The 20,413-nt window shown below is 40.5% G+C and overlaps 1 protein-coding gene across 1 annotated transcript; it reads left to right on the top strand.

Annotated features, from left to right (window-relative positions):
• The first annotated feature begins 502 nt into the window (after nucleotides 1-502).
• syt6b (synaptotagmin VIb) lies at nucleotides 503-20,403 on the top strand. Its single transcript, XM_062467664.1, has 7 exons — nucleotides 503-849; nucleotides 14,481-14,865; nucleotides 15,407-15,971; nucleotides 16,242-16,362; nucleotides 18,609-18,780; nucleotides 18,890-19,040; nucleotides 19,282-20,403. The coding sequence occupies exons 1-7, from the start codon at nucleotides 684-686 to the stop codon at nucleotides 19,351-19,353; spliced, it is 1,632 nt and encodes a 543-aa protein (XP_062323648.1). The 5' UTR covers nucleotides 503-683; the 3' UTR covers nucleotides 19,354-20,403.
• Nucleotides 20,404-20,413: the final 10 nt, after the last annotated feature.

The raw sequence follows: 20,413 nt of genomic DNA, 5'->3' as shown, positions 1-20,413 counted from the left end.
CATCACTTTCCATTCAAAAACAAATGTGTCAAAACTTGATTATGAAGTAACTAGGCAAATCTTTTATTGAATTTATCATTCATGTACTAAATATTGTAGGAAGTAATATGACATGCAAAAAAAACTGTTTATGGAAGGAAAGGGTGTGCTATGTGGGAAAAATGAATGGACACAAGCATAAGGGCGTTTCAGGGAACCCAGTTGTTGTGGAAATTAAGCGCAACCAGTGGCCATTTCTTCTTTCTCTTTCTATCTTTCTCTCTTTTTATATCTCCCTCTCCCTCTCCCTCCCTCTCTCTCTCTCTCTCTCTCTCTCTCTCTCTCTCTCTCTCTCTCTCTCTCTCTCTCTTTGTCTCTCAACACATGGACATGGTATGATGCATGATGCAACCGCCCTGCTCCAGGAATACCTGGGGGGTCCCACTGCTTCATTAAGTCCCCTCCCACTCATACTCAAACACATACAAAGACACACCCACTATCGCACACACTGCAAACACACACACACACATACACACACTCCCAAGTTCCAGGAGTCTGAGAGGCAAGAGCAATAGTAAGAACAAGAGGAGCAGCAAGTTACATCTATTTTTCATGCAACATCATCACTCTAGCATTGCTTTTAGATCCTTTCTCCCATCCTGGATGAGAGCTAAAGACTGCGTAGGATTCAGGCTCGGAGGATGAGTTCTGCAGAGAAAGAGGAGAATGACATGTTCTGTGAGAAGGCAGTGGCCCTCATTATTGACCTCTGTTTGGATGACAGCCCCTTATTGGAGTCCAACACCTGTGAGGAGTTCATCACTCTGCTGGCCCATGCCAACCAGAGCCCTAACCATAGAGACACAGGTAAACTGCATGGCCAGCTGTGTCTTGAATGGTTATGTCTGTGCTTGTGGCTGTAAGAGAGGCTGTAAGAGACAACTGGTCGTTGGTTGATCAAAATTGGACAACTGCAGGAATTTTTGCTGGGAAAAAATAGATCTGCCTACTTTATGTGGGAGGAATCATGTATGTAAATATTAAATCATTTTTTCCATAGGTTTACACCAAGGGTTGACTGCCTGTTTTTTGAGGATGCACTATTTCACTACACTTTTTCTGCGTTAAAGGAGTAAATGTGTCACTGATATTGTGTACTTTTGAGATAGAAGTATACTTTGGAAATGTGTTTGAAAGAATTTGAGGTAAAATATTCAATTAGTATACTCATAATACTAACTCAAGTGCATTTAGGTATTCCTCAGTTGCTGAAAAACTCTTGATGACTGTTCCATGGTCGCCCTTTCTAGTAAATGAAAGAGAATGTGTAAATAGCTTCAGAAAAACACCTCTCTGTTGTTGTTAATATACTGTACAAACTAAAATAAGATACATTGGTAAAAGCAAGCCATAAGGCAAGGCTATTCTGTTTGTCACTACATCTCAAATATAACCCTCAGTGCCAAAGGCAACCAGGACAGAACTATAGAGACACCAGATGTCACTGTGAGTCAGTGGTAAGTAGAATGTGTTGTGTCAGATAAAGGTTAGACTAAAGCTGCTTCTACATGTTCCACTTACTTGTGTGTTTGTTCTGCTACCATGCAAGACTGGTCATCTGGAAATTCTCTCTGCCACAGTTCTATGGTGCATTAGTTTGGTTTAATAAAAGAACACGGATACTAGAATAGAGCTCAGGGGCACTCTCTCCCTACCACATGGTTCTCAACTTATTCTGTTTCCTTTCATTACCACCATCTAAGGGGAATCTCACTAGGACCATCCCGTTAGAGTCTTGCTTTTAACATTACACTTAAACCACTTGCATCCACCATCTCCGCCATCGCTGCCTCCATATCAGGTTAGTGTATTTCCTTCCAGCTCAGCTGTGGGGTTGATGGGCAGGTCGCTGAAGTAGCTCATGCTGATTGTGTTCCAATTAAAGCTTGTGCGGCATCTGTAAGAGGTGGCACCCGCTGCACAGTCAGGAAGGGCAAAGATGCCACAGTCTGCAGGTAGTAATACTACATGAATAGAGGACTGCCGCTGTGTCGCCAAACTCCCCTGTAGAGCTCTGTGCCCAAGCTGCCAAAAATCAAAGGTCAGACAAATGGAGTGGCGGGTTGTGCACTGGTATCTCTGGTGAGGAGAATGTCATAGTTCCAAGTGTCACAGCTCTCTGATACTGTGCTTTATTGTTATAGTTCCTACCATAACAGATAATTTGACGATTGGTTTGTGATGGAGTAGGGCAAACTGTAGAATAGATGCCTCTGAAGGTATGGATATGATAGCTTCTGACCTAAGAACTATTAACCTCTCCCCATCTATGTATGAGAAGAAGTGATGTTTGTATACATTTGATGATGGAAATATCTTTCTTGCTCTCACTAAGAGCTGATAAGGATCAGCCATGTCTTTACTTCCCCTGGGCCTTTTCTCTCTGATATATTTTACATATTTGCTATGATACCCAAAGAAGGTATTGATTTATAATGGTTTTAGGGGGCAGAAATCCAAATCCCACATATTTGTAATATATTTTTTGTAAATCTGATGATTCAATATTTCAAGTGTTCAGTAGTATATATGCTGCAGTATTTAATTGGAATCCCAATTGTGTGAGAGCATTACCTGTTATTGCATATGGTAGATATGGTATGGTTTACACTTACCAATATTGATTGAATAGGGTCCATTGTGTGCATCCTTATTTAAGTGTGTACTGGCAGTGAAATGAGGTCATGGTCTCCAGCTGGGGAGCATTAGATCAATCACTTCCTCTCTCTTAGGAGGTTTAACCATTAGAGGACATGGAGGGCAACAGGAGGGGCGAAATGACTCTAGATTTATATGAATACAGTTGGAGAAGCAGTATGGAGAACAGACAGTGTGGAACATTTTAAATAATCCAAAAGAAAAAAAGCAGCAGCACCTCCCATCCCCCCTGCCCTCTGTGGTCCCATCCTGATGGTGAAAACAGAAGCAGAGCAGATATTACACAGTGCTGAGGTCTAATCTCACATCTAGAGGAGTAGCAGAGAGCACAGCTAGACCATGCTGTCACTGCAATATGTGACCATGAATAAATAACAATGGCAAGCAGAGTGTGATAGCACAGACAATGCATTGTGTATGTCAACAGAGAGTGTTGTGGAGTAGTCTAGTCTGTCCATAACCCACAGAGGATAACAGTTTTGCAGGTGCGGTTCTATTGAACTTATGTTAATTATTCTGCAGACTGAGGTGCTGCAGGCCAATTGTTTTAGTGACATTCCAGACTTGTGTGTTTAACATGGTTTAAATTGATGGTTAGATTATTTTTCATTTGACCATTGGATTTTTAAGGGCATTTGATGGTAATGATCATTGGAAAAAAGCAGGTATATTCGTACATTATTTTGAACATCTCTTGAGCAATGTTTGGTATTTATAAACAGATGTTTAGCAGGTAAAAATATCCTACTAGAGCTAGTCTTTTAGTCAACAACAAAATTCTTAGGAGACTTAGATATCAAATGGAGCTCAAATTATGACATTTTGCAGATCAGGCAAGAGAAGTGTAAGATACCTTGTGTCAAACATATATTTGCTTAAATCTACATTAGCATTGAAATAAAATCCTGAAGTGCAGATAACACAAGTATGTAATGTATTAAGTAATATAATAATTTAGTAGGCTTTTTCTTCATCCAAAGCAATGTACAGAGGGGAATGTTTACCTGCTACTTCTATATCTGTGGTCAAATGCTCTGCCATTGAACTACACCCATCCCCATTGAGTACTATGATAGGAATATTAGACCAAAAAGAAATCTTGATTTTACATTGCTCCAATTTCTTGTCAATTATAAGCCTTTTAAAATCCGTGATACTTTTGGGGATGAAAGCAATGGAACAATCGAAAAGAAGTTAACGTCTGGACAGTTAGTTACGGGGGGGAATGTCCCTGTACTTACTGTAATTCGCTCTGGATGTAAATGTAATGTACAGTTTCAGCTGTAAGTTGAACAAGAAACTCTTCAATGTGATGCTTTGGATAGGAAAGGGAAGGGATGGTTCATATGAAGAGGATGGGGGTGGACCCAAATTACAGAAATCAAATTTTCAGCCTGAGGCTTCCTGACAAATGCTGCTCTGACATTTTATTGTGATGATTGTGTTAAATTTGTACTGTGCTTGTCTGCAGTAGTCAGAGGTTAACAAGAGCCCTACACATTGACAACACTGTGGAGTACATGTGGATGGTAACAATTGTATTGCTCTTCTGAAGTCTGCCTGTTCACAGAGAAAATATATATCCCAGTTGGTTTTCATCAACTCTGCAGTGTACAGATCTTTTACTCATATGCTATAATATTATCTACAGCTAAAGGTGTTTCATGCAAAAAATATCCTATATGTTGCATTATTTACTACTTAATAGATTGTGACTTATATTATTTCTTGCATGAAATATTATTCATTAGAAACAGAATGAACTTCCTGCTTTTGTGTAGGATTCCGAGGAAAGTGTTGCACCATGAGTTTGTCGTTGGGGAGTTTCTCATCATATTACTATTTCCTATAAAACAACCATTGCAGACAATTTCTATAATGTAATTTTGTCCAAAAGTACTCTTTCTGAATGGCTGTTCTTATCAACAAGCAGTAGCCAGGGGATCTTGTTGATGTGGGGTGTAAGATGAGATGATAACCAAGACTTGGACTTAAATCAGGCCAGCCAGCTACACTTTTGTTTGGACGAAGCTGCTAAGAAGTCTGTGAGAAAACAATTTCTCACAATCCCCGATATCGGCCTCATCCAAGAGTCAGATATAAAGGAGAGAAATCAATTTTGGTGTCAAGGCTTGTCAATGAACATACAGGATACATAACCGGTAGCAAATTCAACAATAGGTAAGCTCTCATTCACAGTCACCAACAATAACGTGAGGAACTCTGGTCCTTGGGGACACCATGTGTTCAACACAGTGGCCAACCAATCCCCAGTAAAAGTAGCATCTTGAAATCCCACGGAAGGATGGAAAATTAACAACTGACATGAAGATACACCAGGAATTCAAAACACTGAATGTTTTCTGTGTAACAATGTTTTTGGACACATCTCTTTTGACATTACAAAGGGAACCAAAAGATCAAGACACGATGGAGGATCTCTTGTGCCCACTCAAAGACACATCCTCATCTGATCTCATCCATCAGTATTCATTTGATGTGCTGTGTTAGTAGTCTGTGAGCTGAGCCTTCTCCCCTTGCTTTTGTGTGTGTTACATTAGCGCGAAAAACCGTTATCGCATTATAACTCTCTGCCCTTGAGCTCTGAGTCTGTGTGAACTGAGTTCCTCCCTTTAATGAGGTGTGTTGTGTCAGTGTAGTTCTCAGTATGAGACACTGTACTTCCATAATCATATTACATCATGACAGTTGATGCTGAACTTAGACTAATGAGTCCAATCATTTGCTTCTTTATTACCAATTGCTTTTATACGACTGATAACTCTAGGCTTGGCTGAGCAACATTGAATTCATGAGACACTGTATCTCATAGATATAATTTTCACTGCAGTCACATTGTGTCTTGCGTGTCAATGAGTTGTAACACACAACCTGACCCAAAAGGTGGTTTGTTCAACCCATAATAAAAAACATGTCAATTCAATCAAACTTCAAGTTGGTCTTGAGAATCTTTTAAAGCTAACTGGACAATTGCTAAATAAAATCTTACCATAGGATTTCTACATTGTTATATCGCAAGATTAGCTCGGGGGATGCAAATTGAGTACATGCATAATCACACATTGATTTACATCAAAATAAGCCTTGTTAGACAATACTCCCTCAAGGGGGTACATCAGGTTGAATCTACTTCTCAGCATGAAGCAAAACCTTCATCCTGTCTACTTCTCATTGAAAGTCTTCCTTCTACTTAAGGTGCATTGCATCACTTTGTGCCAGCAGATAATGTATTAGTCACATTCAGCAGCATGGGTCTCACCTCTTGATCAGTGCAAGATCAAGGCTCTATGTGAGAAACAGCCAAAGATGATGACTGCATAAGGAAAATAAGTGGCCTTACTGGCATAGCATAGGATTGCGTGAGTTATCATTCTGCAGGCATATTTGCCAAATACATTAAAGGGCTGCAGATGAAGACTGCCATGTGCCATGTGTGCTGACGATTTTAAATATACATTCCTGACAGCATTAATTAATCTGTCCCCCAGTGAATCATACAATTTCTACTTTCCTCCATCTCACCCCACTCCCCAATAACCAATCTCACTTGACAGCTGGCTTACCATGTGTGTGAACAGTGCAAATTTACCACAAATTACACACTTGCTCTTGTGAAAGCAGAGAGGGGACTTGGAGGCTTCCCTTCCCCCAACACAGGGCACTTCCCCCACTTTAATGCGGTCTGATGGTTATCTTGGTAGAAGTAGGCTACAAGGGACAGTCACATCTCCACTACACGGAGCAAGAGCAGCACATCACATGGCAGTGTGATACTTGGGCAGCACAAGACAGAGGGTGAAGGCTGCTCCGAAGCACGTAATACAATGATACATGCTTCACAGACCCGACATACATCTGCTTTGTACTTATTGGTTAACTTGGCTGTACGATACAGATTATATACAATAGTGTGTTCAACTGATCAGTTTATTGTTTTTTTAACAGCCCCCAAAGTAGCTTTTTGTTTGATGGTTTTCCTCCTCCCAGGATTTTTATGAGTGCTGCTGTAATATGCATCCATTCACAGTTTTGTTTGATATTCATGAAAATATTTCATAAATATTCATACACAGCACCCTCCTCTTTTGTCAGTTTGGTTCTCATGGTGACATAAAAGGGAAAAAAAATTCTGAGCATTACAAAAGGTAGAATATTAGAGTCATGTGCCACAGGGTGGATATGAAAGTAAACAAGCATCTACATCTTGGTAGCCTCAGCAGTCATACCAGCCACATGGATCAGCTGCAAGGGTTATTCATTAAGGAGCTTGTAACCGCTCTCCAGGCTTGGCTGAAGTACCTGCCCCTGGATGGTTGCAGTACAGCATCTAGCACTGCATATGAGTTTGCTCAATCATAGCTCCATAGAAACAGGGTCCCAAGCGCAGTTGAAAGCTCATTTGCTAAGGAGACAGGGGAGGGTTAGGATCCACTGAAAGGGCTCAGCAGAAAGAGAGATAGAGCTTCAACATTGCCTAAAAGAGTGAGAGAGAGAGAGAGAGAGAGAGAGAGAGAGAGAGAGAGAGAGAGAGAGAGAGAGAGAGAGAGAGAGAGAGAGAGAGAGAGAGAGAGAGAGAGAGAGAGAGAGAGAGAGAGAGAGAGAGAGAGGGGAGAGAAGAGTGTTCAACATCGGTGAGTGCCTTCACTGTCACTGTGCATGATATTAGCTGTTTGTTGATGTAATATTTGACTGTTGTTGAAATTTTGGAAGGCGAATATTGTTCTGCTTCAGAGACAAGGAAGATTAATTTAACAGTTTTGTCTTCATAGGGGTGCAGAGTAAGCAGGTTGAATTTATTTTCCCATAGTTTCTCATTGTGTAACCCTGCAGGAGAGTCAGAACACTTTTCAAGCCTGTGAACACTTGGGATTGACACATACTGTATATCAGCACAAATATTACATTGACTTTTAACAAAATCAAGACATAGAACAGGCACTGAGGAATTGCTACATTTGTGCTCATGGACTACTTGGAGTGAGATGGTTTAATGATGTTTTTCTGTTGTAACTCCATTCACAGCATTGCAGCTTGCATGGCTTTGACTGACTTCACACATTACATTCACTGCCATGTAACTGCAAAGCAATATCCACAGTAAAGAGATTGTAGGTACTCATGAATTATAATATTAAGCGTTAGTGGTATAGGTTATTTTGAAAGTGTATGAAGGCACAGTATTGGGTCGGGGTGTAGTGGTGAATGGAGGTTGTAAAGCAGCAGTTGAAGGTTGTTTTACCAAAACAAAATCAATGTTAACATCCATTTTCCCTTGGAAAGCTCAACCTCCCCCATACCAAGTTTCACTAAAATTGCTAAACCATAATGAAGTGTAACTAGGGTTAGTTACATGGTAGTTAATGTTACCTTAACTATTTTTTGTGACCAAATATCTACGTGTCAACTGTATGTTTCATGTTTCATTTAACTTTTTATTTTTATTTTAAATATTTTGCAAGACCATAGGATTTTATTGATGAACAACCAAAGTCAGGACTTTCCTGTCACCCTGTGTCCAATAGTGGCTGTAAATAGCTGTTAAGCTGACAGCTGTAGGTTTATAGATTCCAACATTTGTTTAAGGAAGGCTGTACTGTTGATCTCATTAATACTGTTAATGAGATGAGGGGGGTTTGGGGTGGGGGGTAAATGGCTAGTAAAGGCTCTGGGCAGGAGGGTGAAAATAAGTGTTGATTTGCAAACCAGCACCAGAGTATGAATTTAAAGATGACACCAACAGCTAAAATGTATTTCATTGTTGTATTAAATAAATTGAAATGACTGATATATGTAACAAATTGAAGGATGATGCATCCAGACAGCATGTGTGTGTACCAGATGAGTTCCTTGGGTCATGGCTGGGCTACTGGAGCTGGAATAGACCCCCTGATGGGGGAGGTCTGGATATTAGATAGAGAGCTCGGACAAGAAAGAAGAAGGGGAGGGGCCAGAATAGGAGAGGACAAGGGACTGAACATCAGATGTGTATGTATATAGATGTACATTTAAAAATGGGAAGTGTTGTGGTGTGGCCATTTCCTTCCTAACCTCAGTTCTGTCAAACTCCCTATGAGATCTTTCATTTGAACTTTAGAGTTGCTAAGGACTATTAACATTTTGTAAACTTAATGTAGTTAAAAAACATGAAATTAGCATTACGGCCAGTTTAATGTTAAACCCAGATCAAATTGTAGTGAAGTCGAAGTATCAGTGTTATAGCGATTTATGGTGTTATACGTTGCAAGGCTCTCTGTTATGTTTAATGCATCTATGTACCCTTCAACTGTCACCATAACAGCCTGATATTATTTGCAGGCTCTTCTGGGCTTGCATGGCATGTGTCAACTGAAACTAGATAATTTAATCAATATTTGCTTCATTCAACAATAGTCAGTGTATAGTAATGTGATTTGGTTTTCATTGGAGATTTCCTTTTAGGTTGCAGGAAGCTCTTTTCCTATTTATGATTGGAGAAAAAGTGCATCAACCAACTGTAACAGAATATTCTTATGCATGTGAAAGCTCTTGCAGAGCACTAAAAGTGGATCAGTATTCCCTCAGTCAATAAGAGGTTACTTGACTCACATTAACAACAATACGGTATATACGTATATATGGTGATGTATTTATAATGACGCAGCATTCAAAAAACCTTACCTCTTAAATGTTCTATTTGGCAACTGCCATTTAACAAACACTGTTGAGAGAGCCATGGCTAAGGGTGAGACTGGAGTGGATGTTTGGTTTCATTCCATGTAGTTTTCATCATGAAGCAGTGCTACCTTTAACCAAGCTTTCATAATAACTTAAAGTATCATTTGTTTCCTTAACAATAGTCTTTTGTCCATATTTAGGGATAATTCCTAAGCCATTTGTTTTCATTGGCTACCTCTCAGCAGCCTCTCCATAGAAAGACTTGCTCTGTCCATCAAAACATGCAAGCCTGGCCTTTCTCCCTCTTATCTTCCCTTCACACTCCCCTGTCTTCAGTCCTACACATACTAATGTAACCTACATCCATACAGAGGAAGAGGCATCTAGGATACTCAAAGTGGCATGTGGTGTCACTCTCCCTGCTTTATCTGAGGGTACCATGTTGTGTGTTGTGTGTGCTTGCATGATCATTATTGTTTATGTAAGGTTAAAGACAATGCTGGTGGATATTCATGTTCTGTGCTATATTTGAGCTCTCACTGAGCCTTTTCTTTGCCCAGATCCTCCTGACTAAGCTAATTTTGTACTGGGTGGTGTTAAAGTTAAGGAATATGGTAATGATGCGTCCATGGTGCAGTGAGATTCCCAGTCACAATTAATTACCATGCTGCTCAACAGCACAGCATGTTTGTTGCGCCACATAATTAGCATCTTCTAAGTGGTATTCTTGTTTTATTGTACATTTAAATTAAATTCTGTAGTCCAACTTTAAAGCTTACCTTTCAAGTAAATAATTGACACGAAAACACACAAACACATACACCACACACAGTTAAACAAGGTCTTCGAATCTGGCCCAGGCCCACTTGATTTATTTCCTTTTCATATATTTTACTGTCATCTGTGGGCAAGAACACATATACAAACTTGTATTAGCCTATAACTTGTGTTGTAATTGGCCTTGTGCAATCATCAAATAACCACAGTTGTCGACCTTAACAAGTCCTCTTGAATCTCATTGCAACCCATTCTCTCAAATCTTTTTTGTGATTAGTGAAGCTTCTGAAAATCATTTACAAAAACGAGTACATAAACCTTAACAATAGCCCCTACAGTTACGACCATACTCCATTTGTGTTGTGATTGGAGTGCAATCCATGTCTCTCTGTCTCCCTCTCTCCCTCTTTCCCGCTCTCGCTCTCTTTCTCTCTCTCAATCTCTCTCTCTTTCTTACAGACATGATTGCTTTACTGGGAATAGACAAAGGATTGATAATATCACAGACTTCGGGAAATTGAGAGAGCATTGGAAATTGTTCCTGGTAAAAGACAACAGATGTGTATTACATTAGTTTGTGTGCATAGGTACAACTGGAAACACAGGGGTTGTGTTTGCAGCTGGCTATTCACACATGGCAATAACCTTAATGGTTAGTTTGCAACCAGACAGCCCTTTTCTACACTGCACACTGGGTCATTAGGGCAGAAGTCTGGGGAGCATGTTGTCTACAATTTTTGTATGGTAGCTAGAATAGAGATAATATATATGCGTTTTCAGGCTAGTAATAATAAAAATGTTTTTTTTATTTAGAGACTTTTTTTTCATTATGTAGTTACTGTAAGTAGTACTTTTTTGATTTTGGGTTAGGGTTACAGGCTTTTACATAATTGTGACATAATTTTTACACAATGCATTGTGGTGTATCTGTTGACTTTTGGTGCATTAAGTAAACTATACCATACAAAAATAGGAAGTGCCAACCATAATCAGCTGGACAATTCGTTCTAGACCTATCATACTGACATACAGTATATGTCCATGTATGATATAGTATTTTGTGAGTTGCCTCCTATTGTGGAAGATAATGATTACTCAAGACAAAAAAACTTTTTAAAAACAATTAGTGGTTACTATTTCATTTGTGTGTATACATTCCTTGTGACTGAGAGGACTAGATGATTGCTAGAGGTCTATAAACTGTCTGTGAGTTTTCTGTAATTTCTTACATAATCCTATAGTGGAACCATCTTGCTTCCACTTGATTCATGAGATAGTACAAATCTTAAAGCTTGGAGTGACTATGAGGTTTCTTTTTCATATTCCATCATCCAGAAAGGCTGTGGGGATTAGAAGAAGAATCAAGTGGCTCAGAATGTTTAGCATTGGCTGTTATTCTCCAATGGGAGCTGCAGACATTTACTTTAGGGGTGGGATTGGATATGTTTAGGTAACACACAAGTTTCTATAGAGACCAAATTGTATATGAGGGCTCTTCACAAGAAGGAAACCCTGGGGCTTTGGTTTCTGTCTCTGATTCAGCTACAAAACAAGGCTTAATTAGATTGTTTGGTCACAGGAAAAGCTCTTGAAGGCTGGTCTCACTGCAGTTTGTGCAGAAGGGCAGTAGATCCCATACAGTAAATGCAGTTTGGACTGTCGTTACCCCATTTTGTGAATAAGAAGATTCAATTACATGATGATGTCATATTTTGTGTCCATCCCAGTAAAAATAACACTAGTCCTTGACTCAGGTAGTTTTCTCTTTTTACCAATGCACAAGTTCATCTTTTTGATTCACTTCATGGGTCTTGCATGGGTAATTAGGTATTGATGTCAAAGGTGTGAAACACATATTGATTATGTAACCTTACATCCCTCCAGTCTCCATAAATAATACATTTGAGTGAGAGGAGACTTTTTAAACCTATGAGATCAATTAGTGCACGTCTCAATAAACTGCTGACTAAATATTGCACAGACTCTTGAAAGAAGATTAAACATTAATTTTACATAACACTCAGAGGGCAAATTGTTTGTGAAGGTTTCTACTTAGGGTATTTAGAACCACGTGAAATAGTTTTAAATCTAAAAGCCTCTAAATTACTCACTGAAAGTATGATATATAAGACAGCCATGTGCAGTAGTTAATCACTCATAAAGACAGTTTTTAACATGTTTGAATTAGTACATTTACAAAGGTTGGTCAAATCCAACATCTAGTTAATGAGGATATTTAGGAATGGGGATTACCTCAGGTTAATATTCTCCCTTCAGACTGTGCTGACTAGACAAGATATACTGTGTGTCTCCCGTATTCAAGATTTATCCTGGTCCGGTGCCCCAAAGGCCCAGAGCAGTCCCTTGTGAGAAGCCCAGGCACAAGACATTTACATTTAGTCATTTAGCAGACGCTCTTATCCAGAGCGACTTACAGTAAGTAAAGGGACATTCTCCCCGAGGCAAGTAGGGTGAAGTGCCTTGCCCAAGGACACAACGTCATTTCGCATGACCGGGAATCGAACTGGCAACCTTCAGATTACTAGCCCGCTTCCCTCACCGCTCAGCCACCTGACGCCCCAAGACTGGCAAATGGCTTTCACAACCTATTGTATGTGGAACTTTCCTTCAGTCAAATTTAGGGAAAATGTAGAAGAAAAAAGTACTATTCAAACAGTATTTTGCATCCACAAATTAAAAGAAGGTAAATACAAGAACATTTGGTGCTTCCATTTATCGGAATTCTGCAATATTTATTTTAAAATTTTATAGCTTTACTTTGAGGCCAGATGTATTATTCACAGTGTGTCCATGTATAATTGATTAGTTGGGATGGTTTAAAGATGGTAGGATGGTAGTTTCTTGACATGCTAGAGTAACGCAACACTTAATTTACAGTATTAATGGTACCATTGATATATACATTTCTATAAATAGAGAAAGAGACAAATAGAGGTGCACTTTTTGCAAACTATATATCTTTGTTGCATTTTTTCTCGATATGTTTCAGGAAACTTGGATTTTAACCAAACAAGCACAATAGTTTTCTTATCTTAGTTGCACAATTGTTCAACCTGAAAGACATCCTGATTCGTGCATAACAGGCACCTTGTAATGCACCATGCAAAGAGATATTTTCCTTACTGCATTGTTGAGGTAACCATCCAATATGATGCCAAGGAGACTGTGGTCTGATCGACAAGAACAAGTATATTTTTGTATAATTTGTATTCTATGTATATAGAGTGCAGAGTATGTGGAATTCTTCTTTCAATATAAACAGGTATATAGTATACTGTATACAAAAATAATTTTATCATTGGAAATGTACTCTTGATTGGGCAAAAATATATCCCATTCAGTCTCATTTTAATGGGACATACTATAATTATAGTATCAACAAAAGGCCAAGACATATTAAAGAGGGTGAACTATGTTAGAGTACATTGATAGTTGTAGTTGATATTTATTGGGCCATTGTGGGCTGATTTATTGAAACACTTGTATGGAAACATTTGCTTAAGAAATTGAAAAAAACTGTGTACAATTCATATAATGGTGCACCATTAAGCAAAAGTATTATGCAGAAACCATTTGCAATTACTGTAATTGATCCTGTGAGCTCTCTAAACATGTAGTCCACATGATGGTCTAGCCAAACACAGATGATCATCAATGAAAGTCTTCATACTTTGAAATATTTCAGTATTAGACGAGGACCACAGGCAGTGAAAAGGCACACCTTTGGTTCAGTGCAACCTGGTAAAATTATTATAAAAGACTATAATTACATTTAGCACATTGGCAACTCACAGATCAAATCCTGTCTGTGTGCAAGTGTATGTGCATGTGTGTATGTGTGAAAGAGAGAAAGAGAGATGGGGGAGGCAAAGAGTGAATGTGAGAACGGAAAGATGAAGTAGAAGGTCTTAGGTTTAATACTTCTGCATGGACGTTTCCTGCAATGTAACTAATTTGAACTTTGTAATAGTGGGATCTATCTGAATCTTGCCATATATCCTACCCTTACTGATCCCTCAAAGTAATTAAAGCAAATTAAATCAGCATCTGCTCAGCATGTGGGACCTACAGAAATGTATTATTCCACAGGTACTTTCCAACTGATGCGGCCACAACCCATTTAGATTTAATTAAAAAGCTTTGAATGTAAAAAATCTTATAATACATAATATCCCACAATTTTTGTATTACCACCAGGAGGCACAAGCTCCATGCATCTCTGTTTCCCAGTGACACACTGCAACATGTCATGTGGCATTGGCAACCTCTATCATTTCCCTCTCTTTAAATTGTCTCTCCCTCTTCAGATATCTCCTTCAGCCTCCTGCTATTGGTGTTCGTGACATGCGGCCTTGCTCTGCTGGGGGTCATCATCTTTGCCTCCTGGAAGCTCTGCTGGGTGCCCTGGCACAGAAAGGACCTTTCTTCTAGTGCCACTGCTCTGACCCTTGCTGGCCCCTCCACCCACAGACACTTTGAGAGAACCTTTCCCTCGCACACGCACGCACTCATACACACACACAGCATGGCCTCGGACAAGCTGAAGGACCCAGCAAGTTTCCTGGAGGCAGCCGTGAAGATCAGCCACACATCTCCTGACATCCCTGCGGAGGTGCAGCTGTCAATGAAGGACCACTTTCTGCGCCGTACACGCATGGCCAGGCAGACCACTGAGCCTGCCTCCTCTACCAGGTCAGCATCAGTGGATAATGCATGACAGATTTGATAAAATCAACTAATCCCTCTTAATCTTCACCACACCATAATCTACAGGTCAGTGTTTTAGGAAAGACTCCATACTGTAGATGTGTCTGGAGTGCTCTCCTCCCCTGTGAGCGCATGTCATGTTTCCATGTTCATGCCCATGCATGTCTCATTCCTTTAACTTAATTGAACACAATGTGATTCACTAACAACAATGTTGATGTGAATTAATTTTTGTATGAGGTAAATAAAGAAGCATCAGATAAAAGGGATAGGAGATCAGAGATATATATTTTGTGGCATGTGGCAAATATTTCAGCAGATTTTCCAGAGTCACAAGTTACAAGTCATTTATTGTCATGTGCACCAAAATTACAGCAAAATAGTCATGGGTAATGAGAATCTTGAATCTCAAGCTTCTTCCAACAATGCTCAGACAATATGTAAAAGAAAGTCAGTACAAGTCAGACCAATAAATGTGTTAACTGTGACTGACTTTCAACCAATGTTGTCATTGTCCTGTCCCCAGGCATAGCTCCTTCAAAAAGCATCTTCCCAGACAAATGCACCATGTCACAAGCCTGGACCGAGGCAATGACTTCCCCTGTACAGAGGACCATGCCTCTAGCCTTGGTCGCATCCAACCTGAGCTCTATAAACAGAGTCCCCTGGAGGCAGACGAGTCCTCCAAAAACAACACTGGCAAGATTTGTGGCAAGATCAACTTCTCCCTTAAGTATGATTATGAAAGTGAGGCCCTCTTGGTCAACATTCTTAAGGCCTTTGACTTGCCTGCTAAGGACTTTTGTGGCAGCTCTGACCCTTACGTCAAGATTTACCTCCTGCCAGATCGGAAGCGAAAGTTCCAGACAAGGGTCCACCGCAAAACTCTCAACCCCACATTTGATGAGTCCTTCCAGTTTTCAGTTCCCTATGAGGAGCTGGGCAGCAGGAAACTCCATCTGAGCATCTTTGACTTTGATCGCTTCTCCCGTCACGACATGATTGGTGAGGTGATTCTAGATAATCTGTTTGAGATGTCGGACCTTTCCAGAGAGACGGCCATCTGGAAAGACATTCAGTATGCCACCTCTGTGAGTCAAAATGTTATTCTAAGATGAAATGTTCCAAACATGACATCAGCTAGAAATAGAAGATTCAAGGCAGGACCCAGAGGGTCTTATCGCTCTCTCACACACAAACACAGAAAGGCTCATCACAGACACATTATACATACCATCACGAGCATAATGTACAAACTGTACATTATAATAACACTTCAAAAGTACTTTAGCTATAGTTGTAGTTGTAGTGCCCTTTCTTTCCTTTCATGACCAGTGTTCTCTGCTGACTGAATCACACAGGAGAGTGTCGACTTGGGGGAGATCATGTTCTCTCTCTGTTACCTGCCAACTGCTGGCAGGCTAACCATGACCGTCATAAAGTGTAGAAATCTCAAGGCCATGGATATCACTGGATACTCAGGTACAGTCCACTGGAATGGCTTAACCTTTGTGTAGTGTTCAAATTTGTGTTACACACCCAATGTTCACAGGTCTGATGGACCCACATTATTATTGGGGACTTCAAACAATACAGCCATAAGCATTTCTGTAAACAAACCCCAAATGAGCATTTACATACATTTTTACCATGTATATTTGTAAAGAATTTCAGCAATGTATTGTAATAATATTGTTCAGTTGCCGCAAGCCATTCAGTTTTACACACTATAAAAGGGTTAAGAGTGCAACAAAAGAAGGAGACATTCAGACAGGCAGGAAGACAGACAGGTTGTTGGTGCTATGCTCAAACAGGGAGGAGGAAGACAGACAGGTTCTTGGTGCCATGCTCAAACAGGGAGGAGGAAGACAGACAGGTTCTTGGTGCCATGCTCAAACAGGGAGGAGGAAGACAGACAGGTTCTTGGTGCCATGCTCAAACAGGGAGGAGGAAGACAGACAGGTTCTTGGTGCTATGCTCAAACAGGGAGGAGGAAGACAGACAGGTTCTTGGTGCCATGCTCAAACAGGGAGGAGGAAGACAGACAGGTTCTTGGTGCTATGCTCAAACAGGGAGGAGGAAGACAGACAGGTTCTTGGTGCTATGCTCAAACAGGGAGGAGGAAGACAGACAGGTTCTTGGTGCTATGCTCAAACAGGGAGGAGGAAGACAGACAGGTTCTTGGTGCTATGCTCAAACAGGGAGGAGGAAGACAGACAGGTTCTTGGTGCTATGCTCAAACAGGGAGGAGGAAGACAGACAGGTTCTTGGTGCTATTCTCAAACAGGGAGGAGGAAGACAGACAGGTTCTTGGTGCTATGCTCAAACAGGGAGGAGGAAGACAGACAGGTTCTTGGTGCTATGCTCAAACAGGGAGGAGGAAGACAGACAGGTTCTTGGTGCTATTCTCAAACAGGGAGGAGGAAGACAGACAGGTTCTTGGTGCTATGCTCAAACAGGGAGGAGGAAGACAGACAGGTTCTTGGTGCTTTGCTCAAACAGGGAGGAGGAAGACAGACAGGTTCTTGGTGCCATGCTCAAACAGGGAGGAGGAAGACAGACAGGTTCTTGGTGCCATGCTCAAACAGGGAGGAGGAAGACAGACAGGTTCTTGGTGCTATGCTCAAACAGGGAGGAGGAAGACAGACAGGTTCTTGGTGCCATGCTCAAACAGGGAGGAGGAAGACAGACAGGTTCTTGGTGCCATGCTCAAACAGGGAGGAGGAAGACAGACAGGTTCTTGGTGCTATGCTCAAACAGGGAGGAGGAAGACAGACAGGTTCTTGGTGCCATGCTCAAACAGGGGGGGGAAGACAGACAGGTTCTTGGTGCCATGCTCAAACAGGGAGGAGGAAGACAGACAGGTTCTTGGTGCTATGCTCAAACAGGGAGGAGGAAGACAGACAGGTTCTTGGTGCCATGCTCAAACAGGGAGGAGGAAGACAGACAGGTTCTTGGTGCTATTCTCAAACAGGGAGGAGAAAGACAGACAGGTTCTTGGTGCCATGCTCAAACAGGGAGGAGGAAGACAGACAGGTTCTTGGTGCTATGCTCAAACAGGGAGGAGGAAGACAGACAGGTTCTTGGTGCCATGCTCAAACAGGGAGGAGGAAGACAGACAGGTTCTTGGTGCTATTCTCAAACAGGGAGGAGAAAGACAGACAAGTTCTTGGTGCTATGCTCAAACAGGGAGGAGGAAGACAGACAGGTTCTTGGTGCCATGCTCAAACAGGGAGGAGGAAGACAGACAGGTTCTTGGTGCTATTCTCAAACAGGGAGGAGAAAGACAGACAGGTTCTTGGTGCTATGCTCAAACAGGGAGGAGGAAGACAGACAGGTTCTTGGTGCTATGCTCAAACAGGGAGGAGGAAGACAGAGTGACGGCACACACTAAACCTTTGAAAATATATATTTTTTTTACTTCTTCTACACTTTTCTTACTCCCACTTATGTAATGTAAATGCATGGTGGATGTACACAATGTGCCCTGGATGAAATATTTGTAATTTACATGTTATTCATGGAAAACGAGCCAAAGCTAATGAGTCTGGTTGAAGAATTAAGTATTTCAGGTAAAATTGAAAATGGGTCCCGCCAGACCTGAACATCACATGGGCTTATTTAATTTTGCAGCTTTTTTCAACATAGTTGTTACATAGTTATCAGCTCATTTTGCTCCGCTAATGTAGCTATGTCACACCAGTGAGAATTTCCTGTTATATTTGCAGACCCCTATGTCAAGGTATCCCTTGTTTGTGATGGAAGACGTTTAAAAAAGAAGAAAACCACCATCAAGAGGAACACCCTAAACCCCACCTATAACGAGGCAATCATCTTTGACATCCCACCGGAAAACATGGACCAAATCTGCCTCCACATATCCGTCATGGACTATGATCTGTAAGCAGCACTCATATTGTCTGCACTTTCATTTGTGTATTTCTGAATTTGCTCTTGAAATGTTGCTACCTGCTTGGTCCTAATTAATTACTCACATTTTCTCTCTCAGGGTGGGTCACAATGAGATCATAGGTGTAAACCGAGTGGGGAGTCATGCAGAGGGGCTGGGTAGAGATCACTGGAATGAGATGCTGGCCTATCCTCGCAAACCTATTGCTCACTGGCACCCGCTAGTGGAAGCCAGGAAGTCTGAAAAGGAGGTAAGCTACTGTCACAATGAAAAGGAAACAAACTGAACGCCTCAGATTTCCGCAGATAAAAATCTGATCACACAAACAAATCAAATTACTTATCTTACTACTTTGGCGTTCTTGGAAACTGCTTTATATCAAGACATCTGTACAATTCGGACTGCAATTGAATGTTACATTCAAAATGGACAACATTTGTGATCTTAACAACCTGTGATGTTAACCTGTCCATGTGAAACTTCCCCCACAGTGGAAAACCCGCACTGAAAGCTTTGACAGCCAAGGTTCCTGCCCCTCCCCAAGACTCCTGTCCAGCCCATGAGTCACAGACCAACTACTAGAAGGCAATCAAAATCTGTCCAGAAACAAATAATGTTTTTAAACCACAAGTCATCTGTGCCTCAGAATAGGTTAATCAGTCCTCTATGGAGTTACAGTCTCAGTCTGGACATTGGACACATAATGTCTCCCTTCATAGAACCCTCTGCCACAAGAATCATTCTGTCACTGAGTTTTGAAATTTTGTTTAGGTATGTCATCTGGGGTCTGTTAAAATGTGTTAAATTGATCTATTGTTTAAGCACATACAGTAGTTTCGTGAACATGCATTGCTGAACTAGTTACCAGTCAAGCTGCTGTTAAGAGCAAGTTGCCTTTGTGTGCCCTGATGTTTGGGTTTTGAGATATCTATATATCTAAAGCTTCAAACTGGAAATTATTTCATACATGCTTTTGACCACATATTTAAAAAGTTTCAAAGTTCAGATAAACATCTGTCAAGTTGCCAGATCTCCTTTTACTTTATTACAATGGAACATATCCCATTACAAGTCAGTTTGTATTATTGTGTCTCAGTCTTGATTGTTTATGTATATACAATACCTTTTTCTTCTACCATCATCTACTTTCTATATCATAAGTGTAAATGCTATGGACTACAGCAACGCTTGCTATGTTTATAGTGTGTTTACAAACTATTTATTTTGGCAGTGCACTTGTGTTGTAAGGACTTTAACTATACAACACCCTTTTACATTGTAGCAGTGTAAGTAGAATCCCATGTAATCCAAATGACCCCCTGAATTTGCTCACAGGGACCAAAGCCTCAATTGTTTATTGTTTTCTTACTCTATACATTTTGTCAATAATTTCCTGTCCAGGAAAATGTTATGTATGTGTTGAGAGACTTGGCTTGAGCCTGTTGCTTCATTGGCCTCGTGTGATAAAATGTTTCAAATAATGACTACACTTTTCCAAGTAATTTAAAATAACTTTCCACTTTTGTATTTCTATTTGTCACATAGGCCAACCGTTTCAAAATATCCCTTGTATTTTAAAGTTTCAATAAAGTTAATCCTAGGTCTACATGACATTTTATTGCA

This window comes from Osmerus eperlanus, chromosome 1, assembly GCF_963692335.1.
Source record: "Osmerus eperlanus chromosome 1, fOsmEpe2.1, whole genome shotgun sequence".
In the NCBI taxonomy this organism is placed as follows: domain Eukaryota; kingdom Metazoa; phylum Chordata; class Actinopteri; order Osmeriformes; family Osmeridae; genus Osmerus; species Osmerus eperlanus.
This window is presented reverse-complemented; position numbering and strand designations above follow the sequence as displayed.